General features: G+C 42.8%; 1 protein-coding gene across 1 annotated transcript in view; it reads right to left on the bottom strand.

Annotated features, from left to right (window-relative positions):
• Positions 1 to 4,796: 4,796 nt before the first annotated feature.
• The window catches only part of TNFSF11 (TNF superfamily member 11), a 35,611-nt gene continuing 17,715 nt past the window's right edge, over positions 4,797 to 22,692 (bottom strand). The window contains exons 3-5 of the mRNA XM_027116779.1: positions 11,922 to 11,967; positions 11,743 to 11,841; positions 4,797 to 6,307 (exon numbers count right to left, since the gene is read on the bottom strand). Coding sequence (XP_026972580.1) covers positions 5,886 to 6,307; positions 11,743 to 11,841; positions 11,922 to 11,967 — 567 coding nt within the window. The 3' untranslated portion in view covers positions 4,797 to 5,885. The remainder of the gene's footprint in view (positions 6,308 to 11,742; positions 11,842 to 11,921; positions 11,968 to 22,692) is intronic.

The following is a 22,692-nucleotide window of genomic DNA, read 5'->3' as shown; positions in this document are numbered from 1 at the left end:
CCAGAAATGATTTCTGGTTGGGAGATGGTACCAAAGGGGGTGAGAATGAGCTGGACTTCAGGACAGCTCCTAGATGCCAATCAGGTCCAATTGAGTAACGGGTCAGACTGCCTTCAAGGATTATGACACGATTCAGCCCATAGTATAATTTATTCCCTTTGACACGTTTGCACATTTGTTTTGCTTGAACTCTCAAAAACGCAAGGCAGGTGAAGTGGCTATTATTATTCGTTGCCCAAAAGGTTGTTTCGGTTTGTTCTGTAAGATGGCTCTAGAAGCACTTAGTTATTTTTAACTTAATTTGAAACAATTTTGTTAGATGGTATGTGACAGCTGTCATATCAGCATGCATTTTAAAAAAGACATCAAAATTGGTGAAATCTGTGTAGCCTTTTTAATATTGAAGATGAAAGAAAAAAACAACATTTTCAGCATATTATGGTTTATTACTTCAAGAAAGGTAAAAACGCAACTGAAACGCACAAAAAGATTTGTGCAGTGTATGGAGAAAGTGCTGTGACTGATTGAATGTGTCAAAGTGGTTTGCTAAATTTTGTGCTGGAGATTTCTCGCTGGACGATGCTCTACGGTCGGGTAGACCAGTTGAAGTTGATAGAGGTCAAATTGAGACATTAATTGAGAACAGTCAATGTTATACCACGCGGGAGATAGCTGACATACTCAAAATATCCAAATCGAGCGTGAAAAATCATTTGCACCAGCTTGGTTATGTCATTCGCTTTGATGTTTGGGTTCCACATAAGTTAAGCAAAGAAAACCTTCTTGACCATATTTCCTCATGCGATTCTCTACTTAAACGTAATGAAAACGTTCCGTTTTTAAAACAAATGGTGACACGCAATGAAAACTGGATACTCTACAATAATGTGGAATGGAAGAGATCGTGGGGCAAGCGAAATGAACCACCACCAATCACATCAAAGGCCAGTCTTCATCCAAAGAAGGTGATGTTGTGTATATGGTGGGATTGGAAGGGAGTCCTCAATATGAGCTCCTTCCAGAAAACCAAACGATTAATTCCAACAAGTACTGCTCCCAGTCAGACCAACTGAAAGCAGCACTTGATGAAAAGCATCCAGAATTAGTCAACAGAAAACACATAACCTTCCACCAGGATAACGCAAGACCACACGTTTCTTTGATGACCAGGCAAACACTGTTACAGCTTGGCTGGGAAGTCTTCATTCATCCGCTGTATTCACCAGACATTGCACCTTCGGATTTCCATTTGTTTCGGTCTTTACAAAATTCTCTTAGTGGAAAAAATGTCAATTCCCTGGAAGACTGTAAAAGGCATCTGGAACAGTTCTTTGCTCAAAAAGATAAAAAGTTTTGGGAAGATGGGATTATGAAGTTGTCTGAAAAATGGCAGAAGGTAGTGGAACAAAAGGGTGAATATGTTGTTCAATAAAGTTCTTGGTGAAAATGAAAAATGTGTCTTTTATTTTTACTAAAAAACCTAAGGCACTTTTTGGCCAACCCAAATATTTTAATCTTGTGAATATAGAAGGTAAGCTACAGAAAGATTAAGTGTCTGATCCAAAATTTGAGACAGTTATTGCAGGGACAAGACCAGCTCTCTGATCTCAAAACATGAAATTTGCTCTGCTTCCACTCTGTTGTATCTCCTTGCCATGGAATTTGATGTAAGGCACTACACCTGAAAAAAACGCATAAACGTGGCCCCATTGGTTCTATTCCCCCTCCCACCACTCACCCCATTCTGTGTAGCCTCAGCAGGAAGTTGGGGCCAAAATTCAAGGGGCTGTTAAGAGATACACACCCAAGTTGGGCTGTGGATGCTTACGATTGACAGAGGACACAGGTGAATTCATCAGTCATGTACTCAACAAGCCTGTTTCAAGTTCTTTTCACCTGCCCCCCTCCCTTATCTGCTTGGCACATTTGGGAGTACAAGAGAAGCACAGAGAACAGCCTCCCTGGTACTGAAGCAGCTCACACCCCTCTTGGAAGGCATGACCACGACTTAGGAGACAATCAAAAGTGGTAGGAGACAAGAGACAACTGAGTCTTAGATTTGGTTAAAACACAAAGAACAGTGCTAAATAACTCTTGGTTAAATGAATGAATTATTAGACTGGATACTCACGTTAGTTGACTTGGAGAGTATGTATATCAGTCAAGGTTAAAGGAGAGAAGCAGAATCACTAGAATAGACACACATACCACACACACACACACACACACACACACACACGCGCGCACTCCAGATGTCACTTATTATTTACGAGTCTATAAAATGGGATCATAACAGTCATTACATTGAATTGTAGTGAGGATTATAATATATTATGTAAGAAAATAGCCTAGCATAGTGTTCAATATATAGGAGGCTCTCAAAACCTGAAAAGAAGCATGTCTTACTACTGCCCGATTCGTAATTTTTAACCATGGGACTAATGCTGGCATGGATTTGGTAAAAGAGAAGAAACAAATGCAGGTATTTCTTAATCATTGATCAAGGCAAAGAAAAGTGCATGAAAATGCATGAATAGACTTGATTTTTGACAACTGGATGTACTATAGTTCATAAGCCCTTTTCTGGGATAAGAAGGGAATTTTTTTTTTTTTTTGAAAGACTGGTGACTGCAGTGTACATTTTACAGAGCCAAATTGGGTGGGCTGGAGGGGCTCATGGCTGGGGCACTTGAAATGTAAGAAGATAGAGATGAAAAGAGTATATTTACTGCTCTGTGTGCCAGGAAGGAATTCATGTTTGTCCCCTGGGGCATCCGTAGAGATCTGGCTCCTAAGGGGTGTCTTCCTCTAATGAAAGGGAGCTGCTGTGCTATTTACGGGGGTTCTGATGAACTTCAGGAGTCCTTTTACTGAGTGATATGCAAGTTTGGGCCAGATCTGAACTGTTCAGGACAGCCAAAAGGAGGCTTAATATTGCCACCAGCAGCTCCCTTCTCTGCCTTTACATATTCATCACTCTTCTCTCTTAAAAATAATATTTTAAAATATCTGTTCAAGATTTATTTAAGTGGACTAAATTGGTCTACCACTTCTGGGTCAGGACCTGTATTCTGGTAGACCCAGGACATTAAATGACTGATTCCTTCCAGGGGTACCAATAACCACAGAAATCTCCCTAAGCCCCCTATAGAAACAAGATTATGTCATATTATGGCTTTTTAAAAATAATTTAAAGGCTATGATATTAACAGTGCACAACAAATTTCAAAGGATTTTATTGTGAAGCACAGATAAGAAAGGTTTTCTGGGACTTCCCTGGTGGCACAGTGGTTAAGAATCTACCTGACAATGCAGGGGACATGGGTTCGATCCCTGGTCCAGGAAGATCTCACATGTCACGGAGCAACTGAGCCCATGTGCCACAACTATTGAAGCCCATGTGCCTAGAGCCCGTGCTCAGGCACAAGAGGAGCCACCGCAATGAGAAGCCCACGCACTGCAATGAAGAGTAGCCCCCATTCACTGCAACTAGAGAAACCCTGTGCTCAGCAACAAAGTACCACCATGTATTTTCTTACTAGATTCCAGGTTTTTTCCATCCCTAGGCCTTGTGTTTTAGCTCATTTTTGAGAGACTGCAAGTTAGTTGCCTCTGAGTTAAACGTGGGAAGGGATATTCAGCCCACCTCCTATCCGGTTTTGATTTCATTTCTAGACCTTCTGTGATCCCCATTATTGGGTTCAATGGCCTCCTTTCTGTTCCTACAGCATTCTGTAGATGCCCAAGACTTGGAGATGACCACACTCTTAGAAGGCTGGCTCCCCACTGAAATGAAGTTTCCTGCAGGGCAAGAGGAGTGCCGTAGTATCCCCAGTGCCCGGTACAGTGCCTAGCACATAGTTGATGCTCAATAAATAATGTGCAGCAAACAGGCAAATGAATGAATGAATGTTATTCACCTTTGGAAATGATAGAGTCATATCCTAGAAGCCAGGGTAGCTAATAAGGCTCTCTATGTAACAAGATTTTGTGTCAGTGGAGAGTAGAGAAATTCTCCAGTGGCCCCTCAAAGTTAATTTTTCCTTGAACAAAGAATATTTGGGACCAGCAATTGGGATATGTAACAGACATTTTGTACGAATCTACCTCAGATTTACTGATAGTTTGAAAACAACAGGTGTATTTTGGTCAATGATCAAGTCCCACCCCCAAAAAGAATTGACAGTTTTTTTTCTTTGTAACCTCTGCCATTTTTCTCCTTTTATCCTGTTCCAACCATCAAGAAACACTTATCCACAAGTGGCAAGTGTCTTGAATTATAGCTTCCTGTGTCTTCCCAAGCTGTTCATTTCCTTCTGTCTCGTGTGGAGTAATCAACATGGGCTAGATGGCTCCCTCACGTAAATTTCCATGAGGACAAGCGTCCAGCCACTATTAATGCTTCTTCACTAGTAAGAGATACAACGTTCAGGGTTTCCTCCAGGTCAAATGATTGTTCTGCAGGGCCTTATGAACTTGTGCAAAGCACTATTTTTTCTCACGATATAGGCATAACAAACTTTTCTTTTTTGAGTGGTGAAGCCTCTATGTTCTATCAGCTACATTCTTGCATACAAATCCCTTGTAAATTATTTTTCAAATTCCAAGGTTCAGCAATTTAATTGAATCGGTTCCTAATTTTTAATTAAATCTGCATTTCTCCGGGTAACCTTTGGAAAGATAGAAGCCACATTACCATATTGGAGAGAAAGGATCACAGAGCAAGACAGACATAAAAGAGAAGCACAAAATCACAAGGCAGGTTTTCCTATAAATTTATTTTCATACCAAAAAAAAAAAAAATAACATTCTAAGGCAATCTTTTTATTGTATAGTATAAAATAACTTCCACTAAATTAAAAATGGAATTTTTTTTTGCTATAAGCCACTGATAACTTTTCCATGAAAAAAATTTACAATTTGCAGCACCTGTAGAAAAAAACACCTGTTCGATAATTATATAAATACTGTTGACAGATCCCAGTAGCCCATTATGTATCCTTTTTGGCAATGTCAGCTTTCTAAAGTCAATTAGCTTCTAAATTTGAAAGGTACCTGGTGGCCAACATTCTGCTTATTATTCAAGGCATCCATTTTAATTTTTTGGAAATAGACTTGAGAAGTCTGAAAAATCTATTAAGTTAAAAAGAATGAAGAAGTATCATACAGTTGATATTAGCAAACAACATTTTTCCCCTTAGCTGCAAGTTTTCCCCAGGGGATTTACAAAGTGCACCAGTTAAATACGTCTGTACATTTAAAACATTAAATATGTCAACAGCAAGACATTTTTAAATATTTTGAATCAAATACTATAGCACAAATATAATTTACAATACTTTGCACAGAAAACATTACATCTGAAATATAACTTTAGATATTATATAAAAATACATATATTTTTTTTCTCCTCATTAGAAAAAAGTATTTATTTGCAGGTTCCAGCATGATGTAACAATTCAAAAGAATTTAACCCTTCAGATGGTCATCAGTTTGCAATTAGATGACCCCCTTTCCACTTCAGCTGCATCGTGGCACCTAACCACGGATTAGAGACAGAGAATTAACCCCTCCCATAGCCCAAAGGCAGTTTTTCAAAAAGGCAACCATAATTGCTCCAATCTGCTTTAATTCTAGGAATTCATTACAAAATTTAAAAACCACTGTGTAAGAAAACCCTTAGATCGTAACACACCTTGAGTCCAACATCTCCCATTGGCTGTAAATACATTCGCTCCCTACAGAGTCAAAGGCATGGGTCTTCTCGTACCCTGTGGGTCATAGCTCTTAGTAGTCTCACACACCTACATATATCTTTCTTGGCTTGTTTGTAAAGTTTTCTATACATCCTAGGAAACACGTGAAAACGCTTCATCAAATGGGGCTCAATCTATATCTCGAACTTTAAAAGCCCCAAAGTACGTTGCATCTTGATCTGGATCCAGTAGTGAAGGGTTGGATACCTCAATGCTTATTTCCTCACCAGACCGTAGCTTAAAAAATCCCCCAACGTTTATGGAGTAGAAATGGAATTCAGAGTTCCCCGACCAGTATTTGGTGCTTCCTCCTTTCATGAGGGTATGAGAACTCGGGATTTTGATGCTGGTCTTGGTGACGTACACCATTAGCTGCAGATAATTCGCAGTGAGGTTTCCCGAAGTTTCATGATGTCGAAAGCAGATGTTGGCATACAGGTAATAAAAGCCATCTTGGTTAACTATTAGTTTTCCGTTGCTGAAAGTCATGTTGGAGATCTTGGCCCAACCTCGGTCATGGTACCAGCAGGACAGACTCACTTTATGGGAACCTGAGGAAAAGAGAGGCACGTGATGTAAAACCCACCCCTTCAAGGAGAAGGACATCCTCACAATTCTATGAGGTTGGAGAAAGACCTACTGTAACAGTCATTGTTCCAGTGGGAGAGTAATTTCTCAGAATTTATTTTCTAAAAGGGGAGTACCAGTACATTAAGAAGTACTTGTGCTCACTGCTAGGCACCTGAGAGGGGACAAATACAAAATCTCACTTTTCCTGCCCTCAAGGAGCCTATAGTACACAAGGGATAAGTATGATATACGTTCAGACGGGAAGCAAGGCTCGGGCCCTGATAAGAAAGGTGTGGATATTGCAATGGGAATTCAAAGGAAAGAGATTACTTCCTCCCAGAGGGCTCAAGAACGATTTTGCTGTGCTACTGAGCCTGATAACTTAAAGGAGGAATTCGGCCAACAGAAACATAAAGGTCATTCAAGGTTGAAGGAAGAGAATCAGCCAGCGGCAGTTGAAACAAGAAAGCAAGAAACAAGTACAGGAAGAGAATATCCACACTCCACGTGACCCCACTTTCTCTTTTAATTCACGGAGAGAGGTATATAGAAGGAGCTGAAAATCTGGGTCACAGCAACTTGGACCAAAAAGTCAAACTCTTAAACTCTATATTCTCATCACCATTGATTTTCCCCTCCTCCAATAGCCCAAATGCCTCCCAAGGTCACACGACTGAAAAGCTACCCCCAGAGAAGTTCACAAAGAACATATCCTTGGCATTGTACTCCCCAGCTTCACAACTTCATGCAATCCTTTGTGCCCAAAGGATGGTAAAACCTCTTCTATTATTAGACCAGAACTCTCCTTTAGCTCCTTCTCACACCTGAAATGTGACAAGCGATCTTCATGTCACTGTTTCTGGAGCAGCAGAAGTTTCTAGAAAATCTTCTTAGTCAGCAAAGTGTCCAACGCTTTGAATATTTCAGGTCTTTAGTGTACTTTACTAGGTCTTTAAAAATTGGGACTACCTCCATGATAAACCTCAGTAATCAAATATTTATATTTATACGGATACCTATTAGCCAACTGGAAAAGATGTCAGCTAGTGGGAAAAAAGCTGTTATACTGTGGAAAGTCCAGAGTTTTCCTCCAGAGGATTTTGTAAACACTTATGCTAAGTTAAGCTTGTCATCTGCTAGGATTTCAACAAGGCAAAACAGAGCTGAGGAGTCTCAGAATGGGGTGGGGAGTAGTTTCTGCAGCCAGGGAGAAGTTCTTTGCCGCCTGTCACCCAAGAGAAATCCCCCACGGAATTTAGACTTAAACTGGATTCCACGGATCCATCAGAGCTGACAACACTTTGCCTAGAGTGGGTCCTTGGGAGATCTTTGTAGAACCAGAAACCCACACTGGCTAACTTTCAAGACTGGCCTGAATCCTGGGAAAACCTGAACACCTATATCTTACTCTGGAGAGCCACAAATAGGATAATGTTCTATTGTCCCTGGAGGGCTACTGGGCAGCTGGGATATGGTCTGGGGACCTCAATACCAGGCTGTTCCAGAACCAACTAGATGGTAGGGTAAGTGGAAGAAAAAAAAATGCAGCGGGGTCCAAGCTATGGTGGGGCAACCCCCCATCCTTAGACATGCCTGCAAAGGCAAAGAAGCCAATGGTTTCAATCCCTGTGCTCAGGGACAGGACAGATTTCCTGAACTGCATATCGTATCCACAAGAGGGCGCCCCAGCGCGCCTGAGAAGCCATCACAGGCGCTGCTGCCTCCAGAACCCAGCACAGCGCCCTGCCCTCTTTCATCGGAGGTCCTACCTCAGATCATCCTAAATTAAAGCATCCCAAATGTAAATATCATTCCATGGTCCCAAGTGAGTCAAAATGAGACTGTAAGACTCTATGCATCACATCCTCATGAACACTAGCAAAGTAACTTCTCCAGGCTGGTAAACAGCCACCTAGTCCATTGACAGAGCTACAAAAAACTCAAGGTGTTTCCTATCTCAAACCATCCCATGGTTACCTCCTTCTTCCCCCACTCTTGTATTCAATCCTTTATGCAATCAATTATCGGTCTTATAGTTTATCTCCTATGACGGCCCTTAACAGATAGCAGCAGAATGACTAAGGTGACGTCTACCCTCTCGACAGGTTGGATCAGCTAGCGTTAGACCAAGGGCTCAGAGATACAGTCCAGGAAAGGCAGGGAAGGATATGAAAGAGAGAGGAGAACACAGAAACCCTGACCGCATACCACTCCTGTTGTTAGCTCAAGTCAAGTGGAAGAAGTGTCCTTATATCCTTCTAAACATGCCTATATTTATCCATTCGCTGATCAATTTCGTCATTTAGCAGATATCTGAATGGTGCTTTCTACGGGCATTCACTCTATCCACAGTTAAGAAATGCATCAAGCAGTATACCCTCAAGGCACTTTGTAGAGGAGAAAAGAAGAAATGGGCACACCAAATGAAAACTATAACTTTTTCATTTCTGCAGGTCACACAGCCCATGGCTGAAGTTCAGTTAAAGCACCTGCCAAGTGGAAGCTGCAGAAATTAGTGGCGACCACGTGAACTCAGCCCAGTGACAGAGGGCAGGGAGGGCTTGGGTCAAATGTGGACGGGCTGAGAAAAGGGAGAGGATTGTGATCGAGGGAGACTGTTCGAGCAAAGAACGGAATGCACACAGCACGCAGAGGAAAAGGGAGAAGAGCCGTCAGTGTCAACTGGAGAGCTCATGAATAGCGATAGTGGGAGAAAAGATGAGAACAGCCCCCCTATCAGGTTGGAGGACCTCACACAGCAAGCCTGGGCTTCCATCACTAGACGACCTTCAGCTGCCCCAGCCGCCCCAGCCCCTAGGGTCACTGCTATTAGACATTAGAGAAGAAGTCTCTCCAGACATTTAGCCTGAGCTGCCCTTAAGAAAGCCATGAATCCTGACCTCACAAAATACTCCCCAATGCATTTTATTCGAGAAGCTTTGAAACACAGTCAGTATAAGGCAGATTCTGATTTCTTTCTTATGTGTAAATAAGTACAAATAAGTATGGAACAGAGGCCCCGAATGAACATGCAAAATTAAAGCCATCTTCCTCTGAAGTATCCAAACTGGGAGATAAATGGACTCAAGGAGTCATTGGCCAAGCCAGAGGAGCAAATTCTATTTTCTTAAACAGAAGCATACACTCACTCATTTCACTCTGTCTCAAGCTCAATAACCATCATAAAATAACCAGGAGTTTTGCCTTCTTTTTGGCAATGATTTGATGCAAGGTGCCTGGAGGGAGAGCTATGTAACTAAAGCATGCTTGCTATTGCCAAATAGACTTTGGCACACGGTCTAATGCAGTATTTATCATATGCCATTTAAAATGAACTGAAAAGATAAATGCAGACTACCGCACACACAGCTGACAGATCAGTATTAATTTGATTGCCTTTGCTAACATGCAAAATAGTTTTCCACTCAGAAAATTAGTGTAGTTCCACCATAGGGCACACACATATACACACACACACAGAAAGAGAGAGAGAGAGAGGAGAATTTGTTTATGAAGCCAATATCTGGGACAGTATAGATAGTTTAGGAAAATCTAAAAATCAAAGAGTTGGTTTCTCCTTTCTATGTCTGTAGTCAGGAAAAATTCCTTTGTGGCCCATACTATATTAGTAGCTTCAAAACTGCTACTAAAACTTGGATTTTTTTTAACTCTAAGAAGAACTTGCCTTGAATCATTTTTGTAAAACAAGAAATAGAATATATAAAATGATTTAATTAAACTTTAAATAATGACAAATTACATTCACTAAGTTCTTACTATAGGCCCACTTCCATATAAGCATTTTAGTATATAACCTCATTAAATCTTTATAGCTGCCCCATGACGTACAAACTGTTACCATCCCCATGAAGAAGCTGACACACAAAGGATTCCAATAATTTGCACAAGGTCACCCAGCCAGGTAGTACGGTGGGACCTCAAACCCAGGCCGGCAGACTTGAGACGCCCTGCTATTAAAACCACATTAATCTACTTCTTTCATGAAAAGAGGAACACAAGCGCTCTGAATTTATTCCCCTCTGACAAAGGCAACAGGCCACAAGATACTTATGTAATAACCTGTAGTATAAAAAGCATGGACTTGCGAATCAGCTAGAGTGGAATTCAACTTCTAATCCTGCCACGTTGTAACCTCGATCAGATAACTTAACACTAGGTGGACCATGGTTTCCCTGTTTGCAAAATCTGAATGATAATCACTACCTTGCAGGGTTGTAGTAAGGTTTAGAGATAATGAATACAGAGCAAAATGCCTGATACAAAGTGTGTGTATAAATGGTGTAAGAATAATAACAATTAAATTCCATTGTCACTCCATCATAATGTTCTTTGTGACCTTTCTGATGCTCACCTAACCCGATGTGAAGTAACCAGTGGGGATTATATGATGGAAATCACTGGTACATTAGGTAGATGGAGACACAGAGCTCTGGGTTTCCTCATTTCCAAAAGATAATGAGGTCTCCAGTCTATTGAGCTAAATTCTTAGCCAGAAAAAAACGGTAAGTCCCTGGAGAACGAGTATGTCTCATTTTCTAGAGGGCTATTGCCTCTTAAACATCACTCTGTTGAGCTCCTGCCTGGAACTCTGCAGGAGATGGCTGAGGATATGACTACCTGCAGGAATCCATGCACCTCACAGGCCAGCAATGGGGATGTGTCAACTTTTGCTTGGAAAAATAGAGATGAGTATAACACGGGGTTATCCTCCCCAGCTATGCAACCTCAACTAGCAGTCTTTTAAAATAAACTCACTCTGATGATCTGAAAACGAATACAGTGATGATGTCCATTCCGGCACGATCGAGAATCACTGTTTCCATGATGTGGAAATAGATGATCTTTCTTCTGGTCTAGAAGTTAAGGGCTCTCAAAATTTTGCTAACAGGCTAAGAATAGGTCTGAGTATTCAGATGGGCTGATAAATGACTTTTTAAAAACATCTTTATTAGAGTATAATTGCTTTACAATGGTGTGTTAGTTTCTGCTGTATAACAAAGTGGATCAGCTATATGTATACATGTATCCCCATATCCCCTCCCTCTTGCGTCTCCCTCCCTCCCGCCCCTCCTATCCCACCCCGCTAGGTGGACACAAAGCACGGAGCTGATCTCCCTATGCGATGCAGCTGCTTCCCGCTAGCTATCTATTTTACATGTGGTAGTGTATATATGTCCATGCCACTCTCTCACTTCGTCTCAGCTTACCCTTCCCCCTCCCTGTGTCCTCAAGTCCATTCTCTATGTCTGCGTGTTTATTCCTGTCCTGCCCCTAGGTTCATCGGAACTATTTTTTTTTTTAATTCCATATATATAGTGTTAGCATACGGTATTTGTTTTTCTCTTTCTGACTTACTGTTGAAATATTTTTCAGGCTGGATATAAATGGAACTTACCTGATGGGATGTCAATGGCATTAATCGTGAGATGGGCAAAGGGCTGAGTCTCAGGCTTGTTCCTTCTGGCCAGATCTAACCATGAACCTTCCACCATGGCTGGAGATGAGAGAAGCCATGTTAGCTCAAAGAGGAGTCCCCCTAGGGGTTTTCAAATATTTATACAGATCCATGCTTACCTTTTTCTGCTCTGATGTGTTGTGATTTAACAATATGTTGCATTTCCTGCAATAAAAAGAAAAAAGAATCTTATTTATACACTCTTTTGATAAAGCAGTTAAGAATTCAGGACTGTCGGACATACAATAAATTAATCCTCTTTCCTTCAAAATATGCTGGAAGTACACAGGCAGTAAAATTTCTTGATGTTCTAAGTAGCTATAAAGGGAAGTTCACCCCAAAGAATTATGTTGATGTGCTTAAAAAGTAGACTACACACATACCATCCAATAAAATACTTTGGACAATAAGAGGAAATAAAAGACAATGTAAATTATAAAACACGGAATCACTGAACATAATTAAACATTTGTAGCAGGTACACAAATGGAGATGAAGTTAACTAGGAACATAACAATTACCACAGAATATATGACCCTCTTAAATTTTTAGAGAGTCTCTTTTTATGTCTGTTTCATTAGTGAATTCCTGTTATAACGTTGACGCTCAGCCCATAAGAAAGAGAAAGATACTTGGTTTCCAGTGGTTAATCTTTTATTTTAAAAAGTCACAGTGTATTTAAAGTACTGCATGGAAGTCTAAGAGCTTTTTAGATTACCAATCATTAGCTTAAAATATTGCCACAAATAGAAGTTTAGAAGTGCAAGCCAGTAAAAGAAAGAACTCAAGTACATAAAGAACGTAGGTAATTGCATATCTCAATTTGAGCCCTGACAATGAAGGGTCCAATAAGTAACTGCAGGCCCACCTGAATCAAGACCTTAGCTATCGTTAAATAGTAAAGTGATGTGGATGGAACTTCAGGCTTTGACTTCAGTTCAAACCCCTTCTCAGTCACCTACAAATACTGAGGATATTAACAGCACCTTTATCATCGGTGGCTGTGAAGACTCAATGAGACGATGCATGTAGGCACTCAGCAGATGTATGGTAACTCCATACGTCTAAATACTACTAGAAACACTCTGGAGAGATTCCTAATTTCTCTGTTATTGGGGTGACCATCCATGCTAACTACCCCACCCCCTCATGATGTTTGAAAGATAGGCCAGATAGCTTAAGTTCTTGGAATGTCTGGAGAGAAGGGCTTTGAGATAGCTGATAGTTAGATAGATAGAGGCTATAAGAAAACTTAACTGTTAACAGTTGGAAGAGTTCTAGTGGTAAAATTACATTGATTCTTCTCTCTGCCTTCAAGACCCCCAAGAGAGAAGAGAATCAATTCTATTTTTTTTTTTTTTTTCCCTTTTGCGGTACGCGGGCCTCTCACTGTTGTGGCCACTCCCATTGCGGAGCACAGGCTCCGGATGCACAGGCTCAGCGGCCATGGCTCACGGGCCCAGCCGCTCCGCGGCATGTGGGATCCTCCCGGACCGTGGCACGAACCCGTGTCCCCTGCATTGGCAGGCGGACTCTCAACCACTGCGCCACCAGGGAAGCCCCGTTAACCACTGCACCACCAGGGAAGCCCCTCAATTCTATTTTTAAAGACCCTTGGAGGATAGCACAGCTGTCTTCAGTTACCTATTCTAACATCCTAAAGAAGTCACAGCATGACTGACGTTTAGAAGGAAACTTTACAGCCTCATCCAAGGCTACTTCCTGCCCTTGCCTTTGACCCAGGGCACTGCCCTGCACAGCCCTGGGAGCATCTCTGCAGGAAATTCCAGGCAAATGATGGCTGGCTCTTTTGGGTTGTGCAATGCAGTGGCCCTTACCAGGCTTTGTTCCCCTCCCCACTCCATCCAAGATTTATTTCTCTCCCCTGCTGACTGCCAATCTCCCAAGTCTTTTCTCATGATCTTTGGATTCCCAATGGTACCCTGATTTCTGGAATTTCCTAGTTTAGTCTTCCCTGCATTCACAACAGGGATTTATATATGCACAATGTACCTATTATACATTGTGTATACCTTTATACATTTATATATACACAGTGTATCTTTTACCTTTATAAATACATAATACATTACATATATAGTATATATATAGTGTATCTTTATTCATTGTATATATCTTTTTACATTTATAATGGAGATATATACACACACAATGTTTACTAAACATTGTATATAGCTTTATACATTTATGATACAATATATCTTTAGACATTGTATATCTCTTTATATACTTATATATGTGTATATAATGTAACTTTATCTGATTACTATCTCTTAAAAGATTGGAACAAATAGGAACCTGGGGCTTCCCTGGTGGTGCAGTGGTTGAGAGTCTGCCTGCCAATGCAGGGGACACGGGTTCGTGCCCCAGTCCGGGAAGATCCCACATGCCGCGGAGAGGCTGGGCCCATGGGCCATGGCCGCTGAGCCCGCGCGTCCGGAGCCTGTGCTCCACGGCGGGAGAGGCCACAACAGTGAGAGGCCCGCGTACCGCAAAAAAAACAAAACTAGGTGCCTGGATGACAGTATTTCAGAGATTTAAAGCTACCCCTCATTTTCCCTCTAGCCCCGATCTGCCTCATCCTCAGAAGGAAGAGGGGAGAGGGAAGAAGGAAGCAAAGCAAAGTATGACATATGCCTACAAATGCCTGCTTGGTGCTTTTCTATTGAGAAAAGCACACATTATTGAGAAAAACAAGGTAAGATCCATTTTGCTAGCTCCGTGGTTCTCAACCTTGAACATGCAGCACAATCTCCCAGAGGGCTTGTTGAAACACAGTTTCTGATCTGCTTGGTCTGGGGCGGGACCTGAGAATTTGCATTTCTAACAGACGAGCTGGTGTTGCTGACCTGGGGCCTCCATTTGAGAAGAGCAATCCCTCTCACATCCCAAAAGATTTCAGAGATGAGCACATCTGAGATTTTCTTGAAGCTTGAGACCAGGCCAAAGGAGCAGCAGACAAAAGTCACTGATTAAGTGGGCAGGGAGAGTTTGTTCTCTCCTACCTGGGAATGAACTTCTCCTGCCCATTTAATCAGCAGGTGCTAGGTCAGAGCTGTCACGGAAACTTTTCAAGAAAATTCAATAACCAGTGCCATTCAGAAACACTTTCAATGTCTGCTTAAAAAAAAAAAAAAAGTGTGTCATGACCCAAGATGAATTAAAACTTGAGCTAAAGGCCTATGAGGTAATGCTGCTTTCATGTTATATAGTGTTGGGTATCCAAGAACTGCAATTCCTCTCATGAAACCTATAGGGAAGTTTCCACATGAAAAACAAAGTACGTGATGTGTCTATAGCCTCAGGCTACAAAAAATGTAGTCTCGGTATCTGTTCTTATATCCCTACCCCACCCCAATCTTTTGAACTCAAGATCATTGTTATTTATGTGCACAGATATCAACCAGGAACATAACATTCTTCGAAGACTACAGTTTTAGGGTACCCTGGCCCAACTCCAGCCAGTCTAACTCAATTAGTCTGATATTGACTTGGTAGCTTTTTACAAGAACCTCCCCAGGTGATTCTAATATGCAGCAGGCGTTGAGAAACATTATTACTAATTGAGCATTTCCGTGAATGGTTGCTTGGCGACAGCTCTATTTAGTCCTAGATTTATTATATCCTCACGATTTATATATATTCCAAGTGTTGAAAATTAAATCATCCCTTACATGTGCAGCCAGCAAAAAGCCAACTATCTCCCCTTGTGTTACCCCATTGGATTCACGTTAGAATCAGAGGCTGGGTAACTACTACTAAGCTCACTTTTCAGACTGGAAAATGGAGGCCAAGGGAGAATAAGGATGCCCTAATAACTCTGGGGCTTGAGCCTACCTTCCCAGTCCTCTTCTAGAGCTATCAGCCCACCCCCCTTCACAAGACGTGGTCAACGAGCCTACTCCTGGAAGCTGGCAGGAAAGTATCAGTGGCCTGGGATGGGGTTCAGGACATGCTACCCCCAAATATGGTGCTTTGGCAAGTGGAATATTTTAAGCTAAAGGATTCTGGGAAATGGCAGAGGCAGGAAGGACTACCTGGCTTTGTCCTTCTCCCCTGAAGCAGGTCACAGACCCTCACGGGAGAAGTGCCTTACCACTGGGAAGAAAGGAGCATCTTCATCTCTTAAGACGGGAGGACGCCTAGAGGAATCTGAAGCAACAGGCCTTGCTCCGTTTCCCCCAGTTTACCATCCTGAGCTCAGACCCTGTCCTGTCCTGTCCTGTCTCATTTTTCTATACCTTTCCACCCTTCACCAAACTGGGTATAGAAACCACTCAGCTTAACTATTCCTGTGGGTCTTCATTTCCTAATGATGCATTTCCTGCGTCACATAAAACTTACATTAAATAAATTGGTATGCTTTTCTTTTATAATTTATCTCTTGTCAGTCTAATTTACAGGGCCCCGACTGGTGAACCTAAGTGGGGAGAGGGAAGGAATTTTTTTCCCCTCTCTATACCTGTCAGGAAATTCTTAGAGGGTGGTCCCCTCCCTGAAGTAGAAACTCTGAAAGGAGACCCACCTTGACCAGGGATCTGACAAAAAGAAACCTCAACATCAGGAAATATGGTCTCAGAATTCTTGGGGAGGGGGCTTCAGAACCTGCCAAGACTGGTTCAGAGCTCGGCTGGTGAAGCCTCCGAAGTAAGCCATGAGGGCCCTGGACGTGGGGGCCTCACGTCTCCAAATGTGACTCCAGCAAGGCCACTCCACAGAGCAGGGCCACTCTGTTTGGTCATTTTTCTCAAAGCTCAGATACTTTGCTACGTACATACCAAGCACAGTTTTCTCTTGAATGGCCCCTTAATATTTTTAATTTTCAAAATTATAAGAAAGTCTTCTAAAGGAGTACCCAAACTTCACCCCAACAGACAATTCCATTTATTTCCTAAGCTTTGCATTTACGTTTATTTTCATCCACAGTAGTCCTCTTCTTTTGTCCCATTAATTAGAGTGTTTTAAAATTTGCAGAGTTCTTTAGTCCCAAATGGAATCATTCAGACATTGCTTCTGGTTTCTTTGAATGCAGAAAGTTCTGATTCATCTATTAATAATTTGAGGAAGACACTACAAAGAACATCCTAACTCCTTTCCTCTGAACAAATTACTCACATGAAAGAGATCTTTTAAAAAATGTTATATGTGTTTTATCTTATTTTATATCCAGCTGTAAATTAGAAAAAAAAAGTTAACTCTCTGGATGCACGTTCAGTGCACTCATATATTGTCTACACTCTCAGAATGCCCACAGCTTTGCATAAAGAAGTATAGGCGGTTCTGATACACCTCCCAGCAAAGAGCCTCCAACAGAAGCCAGAAACAGTTTCCAGGGTGAGAAAGCTGGGCAGACAGCCCTCTGTGTGATATTCTCTTGGCTGAAAGCTACTAAATAGAACCCAATGCCCTGCTCCCCAGGAAGATCAGCGATCTACCTTCTCAGAATAAAGCATGTTTAGCATCTGTCACATGCAAGGACAAAGAGAACCACCCCCTGATTCCCAAAACCTACTCATGACCATTAGGATCACCTGTAAGTTACTAAGAAAAATCCCATGAATGAAGGAACTTATTTATGGTCACACTGTAACAAGCAGGCTTTTCAGCGAATTTAGGCATTTCTTAAATAAGCATAATTTGCGCCTAAATTATGAGAGCTTCATTTAACCCTTCAAAACAGGACAAAAAGGAAAACCGACCTACTGGTAGACAGCCAAAGCAATCGCTGCCAGTTCAAGGATAGAAGAAATCCTCTGACATACTGCCACCTAGTGGACACTGTCTAACATTGCCAAGCCTGGGCTCCCACAGCCAGACCTCGCAGATTTGAAACTGCCGTTTTGCCCCCAACTCCAAAGTCTAAAAACAAGAGAGTTGCGGAAGTTTCACAACATTTGAAAATCTGCTCCTTGTGGTATCTTCCTATTTAGACTGCACTGACTTTTCGTCTTTGCTGTCCGAGTACATCTGAACAGACAAGAAAACAACCGGTATGATTTTTCTTTCCTTTTTTTTTTTAAATTTCGACTTCTTATTTCACTCATAGAAAAAATGTTGGGATTTCACAATTTCTCCTCCAAGAAAGAAAGTACACAAAAGATCAATATGATTGTGTAACTGTGGTCTCTAGGACTGCTTCTCTTTAACTTCTCCTGAATTCAGCATCCCAGAAGTACGATTCCCAGGAGTGTGACAGGGAGACTGCTGGGACAGGCTCCCTTGGACATCTTTAAAAAATATTTTTGGGGCTTCCCTGGTGGCGCAGTGGTTGAGAATCTGCCTGCTAATGCAGGGGACACGGGTTCGAGCCCTGGTCTGGGAAGATCCCACATGCCGCGGAGCAACTAGGCCCGTGAGCCACAACTACCGAGCCTGCGCGTCTGGAGCCTGTGCTCCGCAACAAGAGAGGCCGCGACAGTGAGAGGCCCGCGTACCGCGATGAAGAGTGGCCCCCACTTGCCACAACTAGAGAAAGCCCTCGCACAGAAACGAAGACCCAACACAGCCATAAATAAAAATAAATAAATTAAAAGAAGGCTCAACATTTAAAAATATATATATTCTGGGAACTTTTTTCAAAAGAGGGAGGAGGGAGACATCCCAGAACTGGCTCAGTCTTGATATACCAAAGCCACTTAGGAGAGACTGTACTCCGTAAGAATAAACATAAACACCTATCAGTACTTTCAACTTCTTTTGAGTAATTATGGGAATTTTGCTCCAGGTTAATTTAAACATTTACAGCAGGGCTTCCCTGGTGGCGCAGTGGTTGAGAGTCCGCCTGCCGATGCAGGGGACGTGGGTTCGTGCCCCGGTCCGGGAAGATCCCACATGCCGCGGAGCGGCTGGGCCCGTGAGCCATGGCCGCTGAGCCTGCGCATCCGGAGCCTGTGCTCCGCAACGGGAGAGGCCACAACAGTGAGAGGCCCGCGTACCGCCAAAAAAATAAAAAATAAACATTTACAGCAAACGCTTAAGCCAGCCTTTGCAAACTCAGCTGGATAACTGCCCCAAACAAGACTTTGACAGCATAGCAATTCAAGAGCGAATGTTATTAAATTGGCCTCAGTTTGTTTGACTGAAGTGTTTTTTTTTTTTTTTTGGTCTTACAAAATCATATGTATAAATAGATTTAAATTTGCACTGAGGACACTCCCAGCTGGAAAGATTCCCTGCAAAAAGGTCAAGTTCCTGGAGTCTGGCCTTATCAGACTGAAAATCCCACCTGTTCATTGTGATGTGAATTGTGTGATCCATGTGGGACCTGTCAATCAGCACAGGAGAAACAATTTGTCTAGCCAGATGCTTCCAGAAACCACTGGCACCAGCTCCTACCTGGGGTCTCAGGTGGCTGGCTCCCCCTGCAATCCCAGTAGCAGCTGCAGGGACATCTGGCTGGTTGAACAAGGATTTAACACCCCGTTTGCCAGATATAATACAGGGTTCATACACTGTTAACATATGTAATGCATTCATTTTAACATCTGAATGATACCCTTCCTGTAATTCTTCTCCAACCTAGTTACAAGAATAGTGTTTTCATCAGCTGAGTTAGCACATAAATGCCACATGTGGGTTGCTTCTGAAAATGAATAGGCAGTTTCCTAATCTTGCAGAGAAATCCTGCAGACTTCCACCTTGTAAATAGCTCAGAAATCCATCCTCTCCTCTCCAGCCAGAGGACCACTGCCTTCCTTCAAGCTTTCATCATTTCTCATTAGGATTCCAATAATAACCTCCTACCTCCTCTCCTGATCTCCTGATATCCTCCAACTGGTCCATTGCTGCTAGAGTGAGCATCAGAAAGTCCGCATGCGAGCAAGCCCCTTCTCTTCTTTTTTGAAAGGTTTTTAAAAATTCTTATTGAAATATAGCTGATTTACAATGTTGTGTTAGTTTCAGGCACACAGCAGTGATTCAATTATATAGATAGATAGATGATAGATAGATAGATTCTTTTTAAGATTCTTTTCCATTATAGGTTATTACAAGATATTGAATATAGTTCCCTCTGCTATATGGTAAGGCCTTGTTGGTTATCTATTTTATATATAGTAGTATGTATATTTTAATCCCAAACTCCTAATTTATCCCTCCCCCTACTTCCCCTTTGGTAACCGTTAAGTTTGTTTTCCATGTCTGTGAGTCTATTTCTGTTTCGTAAATAAGTTCATTTGTAGTATGACAATACTACAAATACTACTTAGTATGACAATCTCTAGGTCCATCCATGTTCTGCAAATGGCATTATTTCATTCTTTTTTATGGCTGAGTAATATTCCACTGTGTATATATACCACATCTCCTTTATCCATTCCTCTGTCAGTGAAGTCCCTTCTCTTCTGAAAACCCTCCAGGGGCTGCCTGCAGACTTCAGGAACAAGTCTACGTTCCTTACCTGGGCTTATAAGGCCCTGCACAACCAGGCTGGTTACCATTCCAGACTCTCCAGCTATTCCTCCCCTGCACCCCCAAACTCCATCACCCCTGAGGACACTCTGGACACTCAAGCCACACAGAACTACTTAGAGTTATTTCTGTCTGCAGGTCTCCTGCCCTCCCATCCAGGCAGACTTGGCGTACAACTGCTCCCCTGGAGAAATGTCTTACTGTCTTATCGATAGCTTTAATTGTAAAGATTTTTTTTCCCTTGGCATTCTTGGCTCACAAGGCACCGAAACAATAGACACCAGGTGTTGTGGAGCAACTGAAGAGACAGGATTAGAACTGACGCCTTAGCTTCGCTTGCCTGCTCTCTGAAAGCTCACGTGGAACTTCCAATCCACGGGACATGCGGGAACACTCTGTATGCACCTGGATGGAGCTGGAGGCCCCCCCCCAGCTTGTCATGAAGAGTCAATGGTGACAGTTCGAAAACACCTCAAAGCAAAGAACTTTAAGAGCAGGAGACATTAAGGTTCTGTCACCTAAATACATGTCATTCAGCTAGAGTGGAGCCTGTGCTTCTCAGCCCAGATCCCCTGGAGCAGAGCCCTACAGGGCACCGGGCACCAGCAGGGAAAGGGCAGGAGCATTGGGAAGGGGGAAGGGCAGCTCCCGGCCAATCCCCACAGGGGAGGGGGAGGGGAGGGGAGGGGGAGATAGGAGGGGCCCAGGGTCCAGCAAGTGTCGGGGCTGGGGAGACGGTAGATAAGGCATAAGCCCCCCTAATCCTGAAGGTGAGAGACTTGAATTTGTAACTTTACCCTCTCGTCCCTAAAATTCTTTATTTCTTACTATGAACTACTGATTTAAAAAATTCTCTCAAAGCCAAAGTCTTCTCCACAGGATGCTATCTCCCCCGCCCTCATGCACCCCGCTCTGAGCCCCCTCATCTCTTTGTCTCCTCACTGAATCAGCCACCAACCCACGACCATCTCTGGAAATTCTCAAGAAAGAGCTTTACCAAGAAAAATGTGGACTGGCCTCCTCCTTCCACCCCAAGTACAGTCAGCGAGGGCTCATTTCTACCAGAAAGAAGTCTGCTGATTGGAAAAGACATGTCTCTGCACACACGTAATGTACTCTACCCACCGAAGGGCTAAAGAATACGGTGCCCTTGTTTTCCTAAAGCAGAGTGATGCTTTCCCGGCAGGGCGATGGCTATGCTGGGAATAGAAAATTAGTTTTTATTGTTTAACCTTCACGGTTTAAATGAGGAAGTTTCTGCTCTAGGTAAAGGTCCCTTCGGGTTTTCATAAAGTAGCCCTATGACAGCAATATTAGTCTTCATAAAGAGCCCGATTTTACAGTGTTCTGAGCTAGCGTACTCATTTATAAAGTTTCATCTAAGGGCTTGGCAGGGTAACTGCAGTGGGGAATCTTGGGCTAACCGTGCTATTTACCACGTCTCTGCTCTCTTCTGCCACTTGAAACGTAATTATGCCACCTCACATTGGCAGAACTTCTGACATTCACAAAGCCCTATCTCCTCTGTAGAAAGCTGACTCTCACATCGACTCTTCCCCAGTGTTTCTGACTGCTACAAATGGATAAAGGGGAACAGAGGTACCAGGCCAGCCACTGTGGACCAGTGAGGCCAGGGAGGGAAGGGGCAGGATGGCCGTGAAGGTCCTCCAGACTCAAAGTCCCTATATGGTGTTCATGCCCCAAAGAGGGAAGACGCTCCCTCTTGAAGAAGCAGGAAAAACACCACACTTGGGAGCGACCTCCACCCCTTGATGAGAATCTTCCAGGCACTGGTAATGTGGCTATAGCTTCCGACAATATTAAACAACCAGCCAACTGAAGACACCAAGAGCAGGGATGAGCACAGATCACTCATGTGTTCATTAAACGTGTTCTTTAAACATTAACTGAGCGCCTACTCACTGTACCTGTCATTGGCTAGAGAAACCGAACATCACATAGTCTCTGTCCTTGGAAAGCTCACATCTGGGTGAGTCAGACCCACACCCGGCTCCTGGGGTCAATGCTATGATGGGGTGAATACAAGAAGCCCTAGGTGTGCACAAAAGGGGCCCCTAACCCCAAAGGTGGGCAGGCGGGCATCACTGGGGGACTCTTTGGGAAGTAATGCCTGAGCTAAATTTTGAAAGACAACTAGAAAACTGTACACAAAGAAGAGCCTGGAATGGCACATAAAGAACATGCGCGAAGACCCATAATTTATCCATCCATCCATCCATCCATCCCACAAAGCTCACTGATGGCTGCTAGGGCCAGATGCTCTGCAGGATGCTAAGATGCTGCGTGTCCTGGACGGATATCCTCTCTGCCTTCACTGTGTTTATGGCTGTAGCAGGGGGGCGGGGGTGGGGTGGGGAAGGGCACCGCCAGGTTAGGGAACTTCTAGCACCTTCCTGAGGTGGGTCCACTGAGCACAAGCTGAGGTGGGGTGAGGAGATG

This window comes from Aethalodelphis obliquidens, unplaced genomic scaffold (assembly GCF_003676395.1).
Source record: "Aethalodelphis obliquidens isolate GAN/ISIS:26980383/991018 unplaced genomic scaffold, ASM367639v1 scaffold16, whole genome shotgun sequence".
In the NCBI taxonomy this organism is placed as follows: Eukaryota; Metazoa; Chordata; class Mammalia; order Artiodactyla; family Delphinidae; genus Aethalodelphis; species Aethalodelphis obliquidens.
This window is presented reverse-complemented; position numbering and strand designations above follow the sequence as displayed.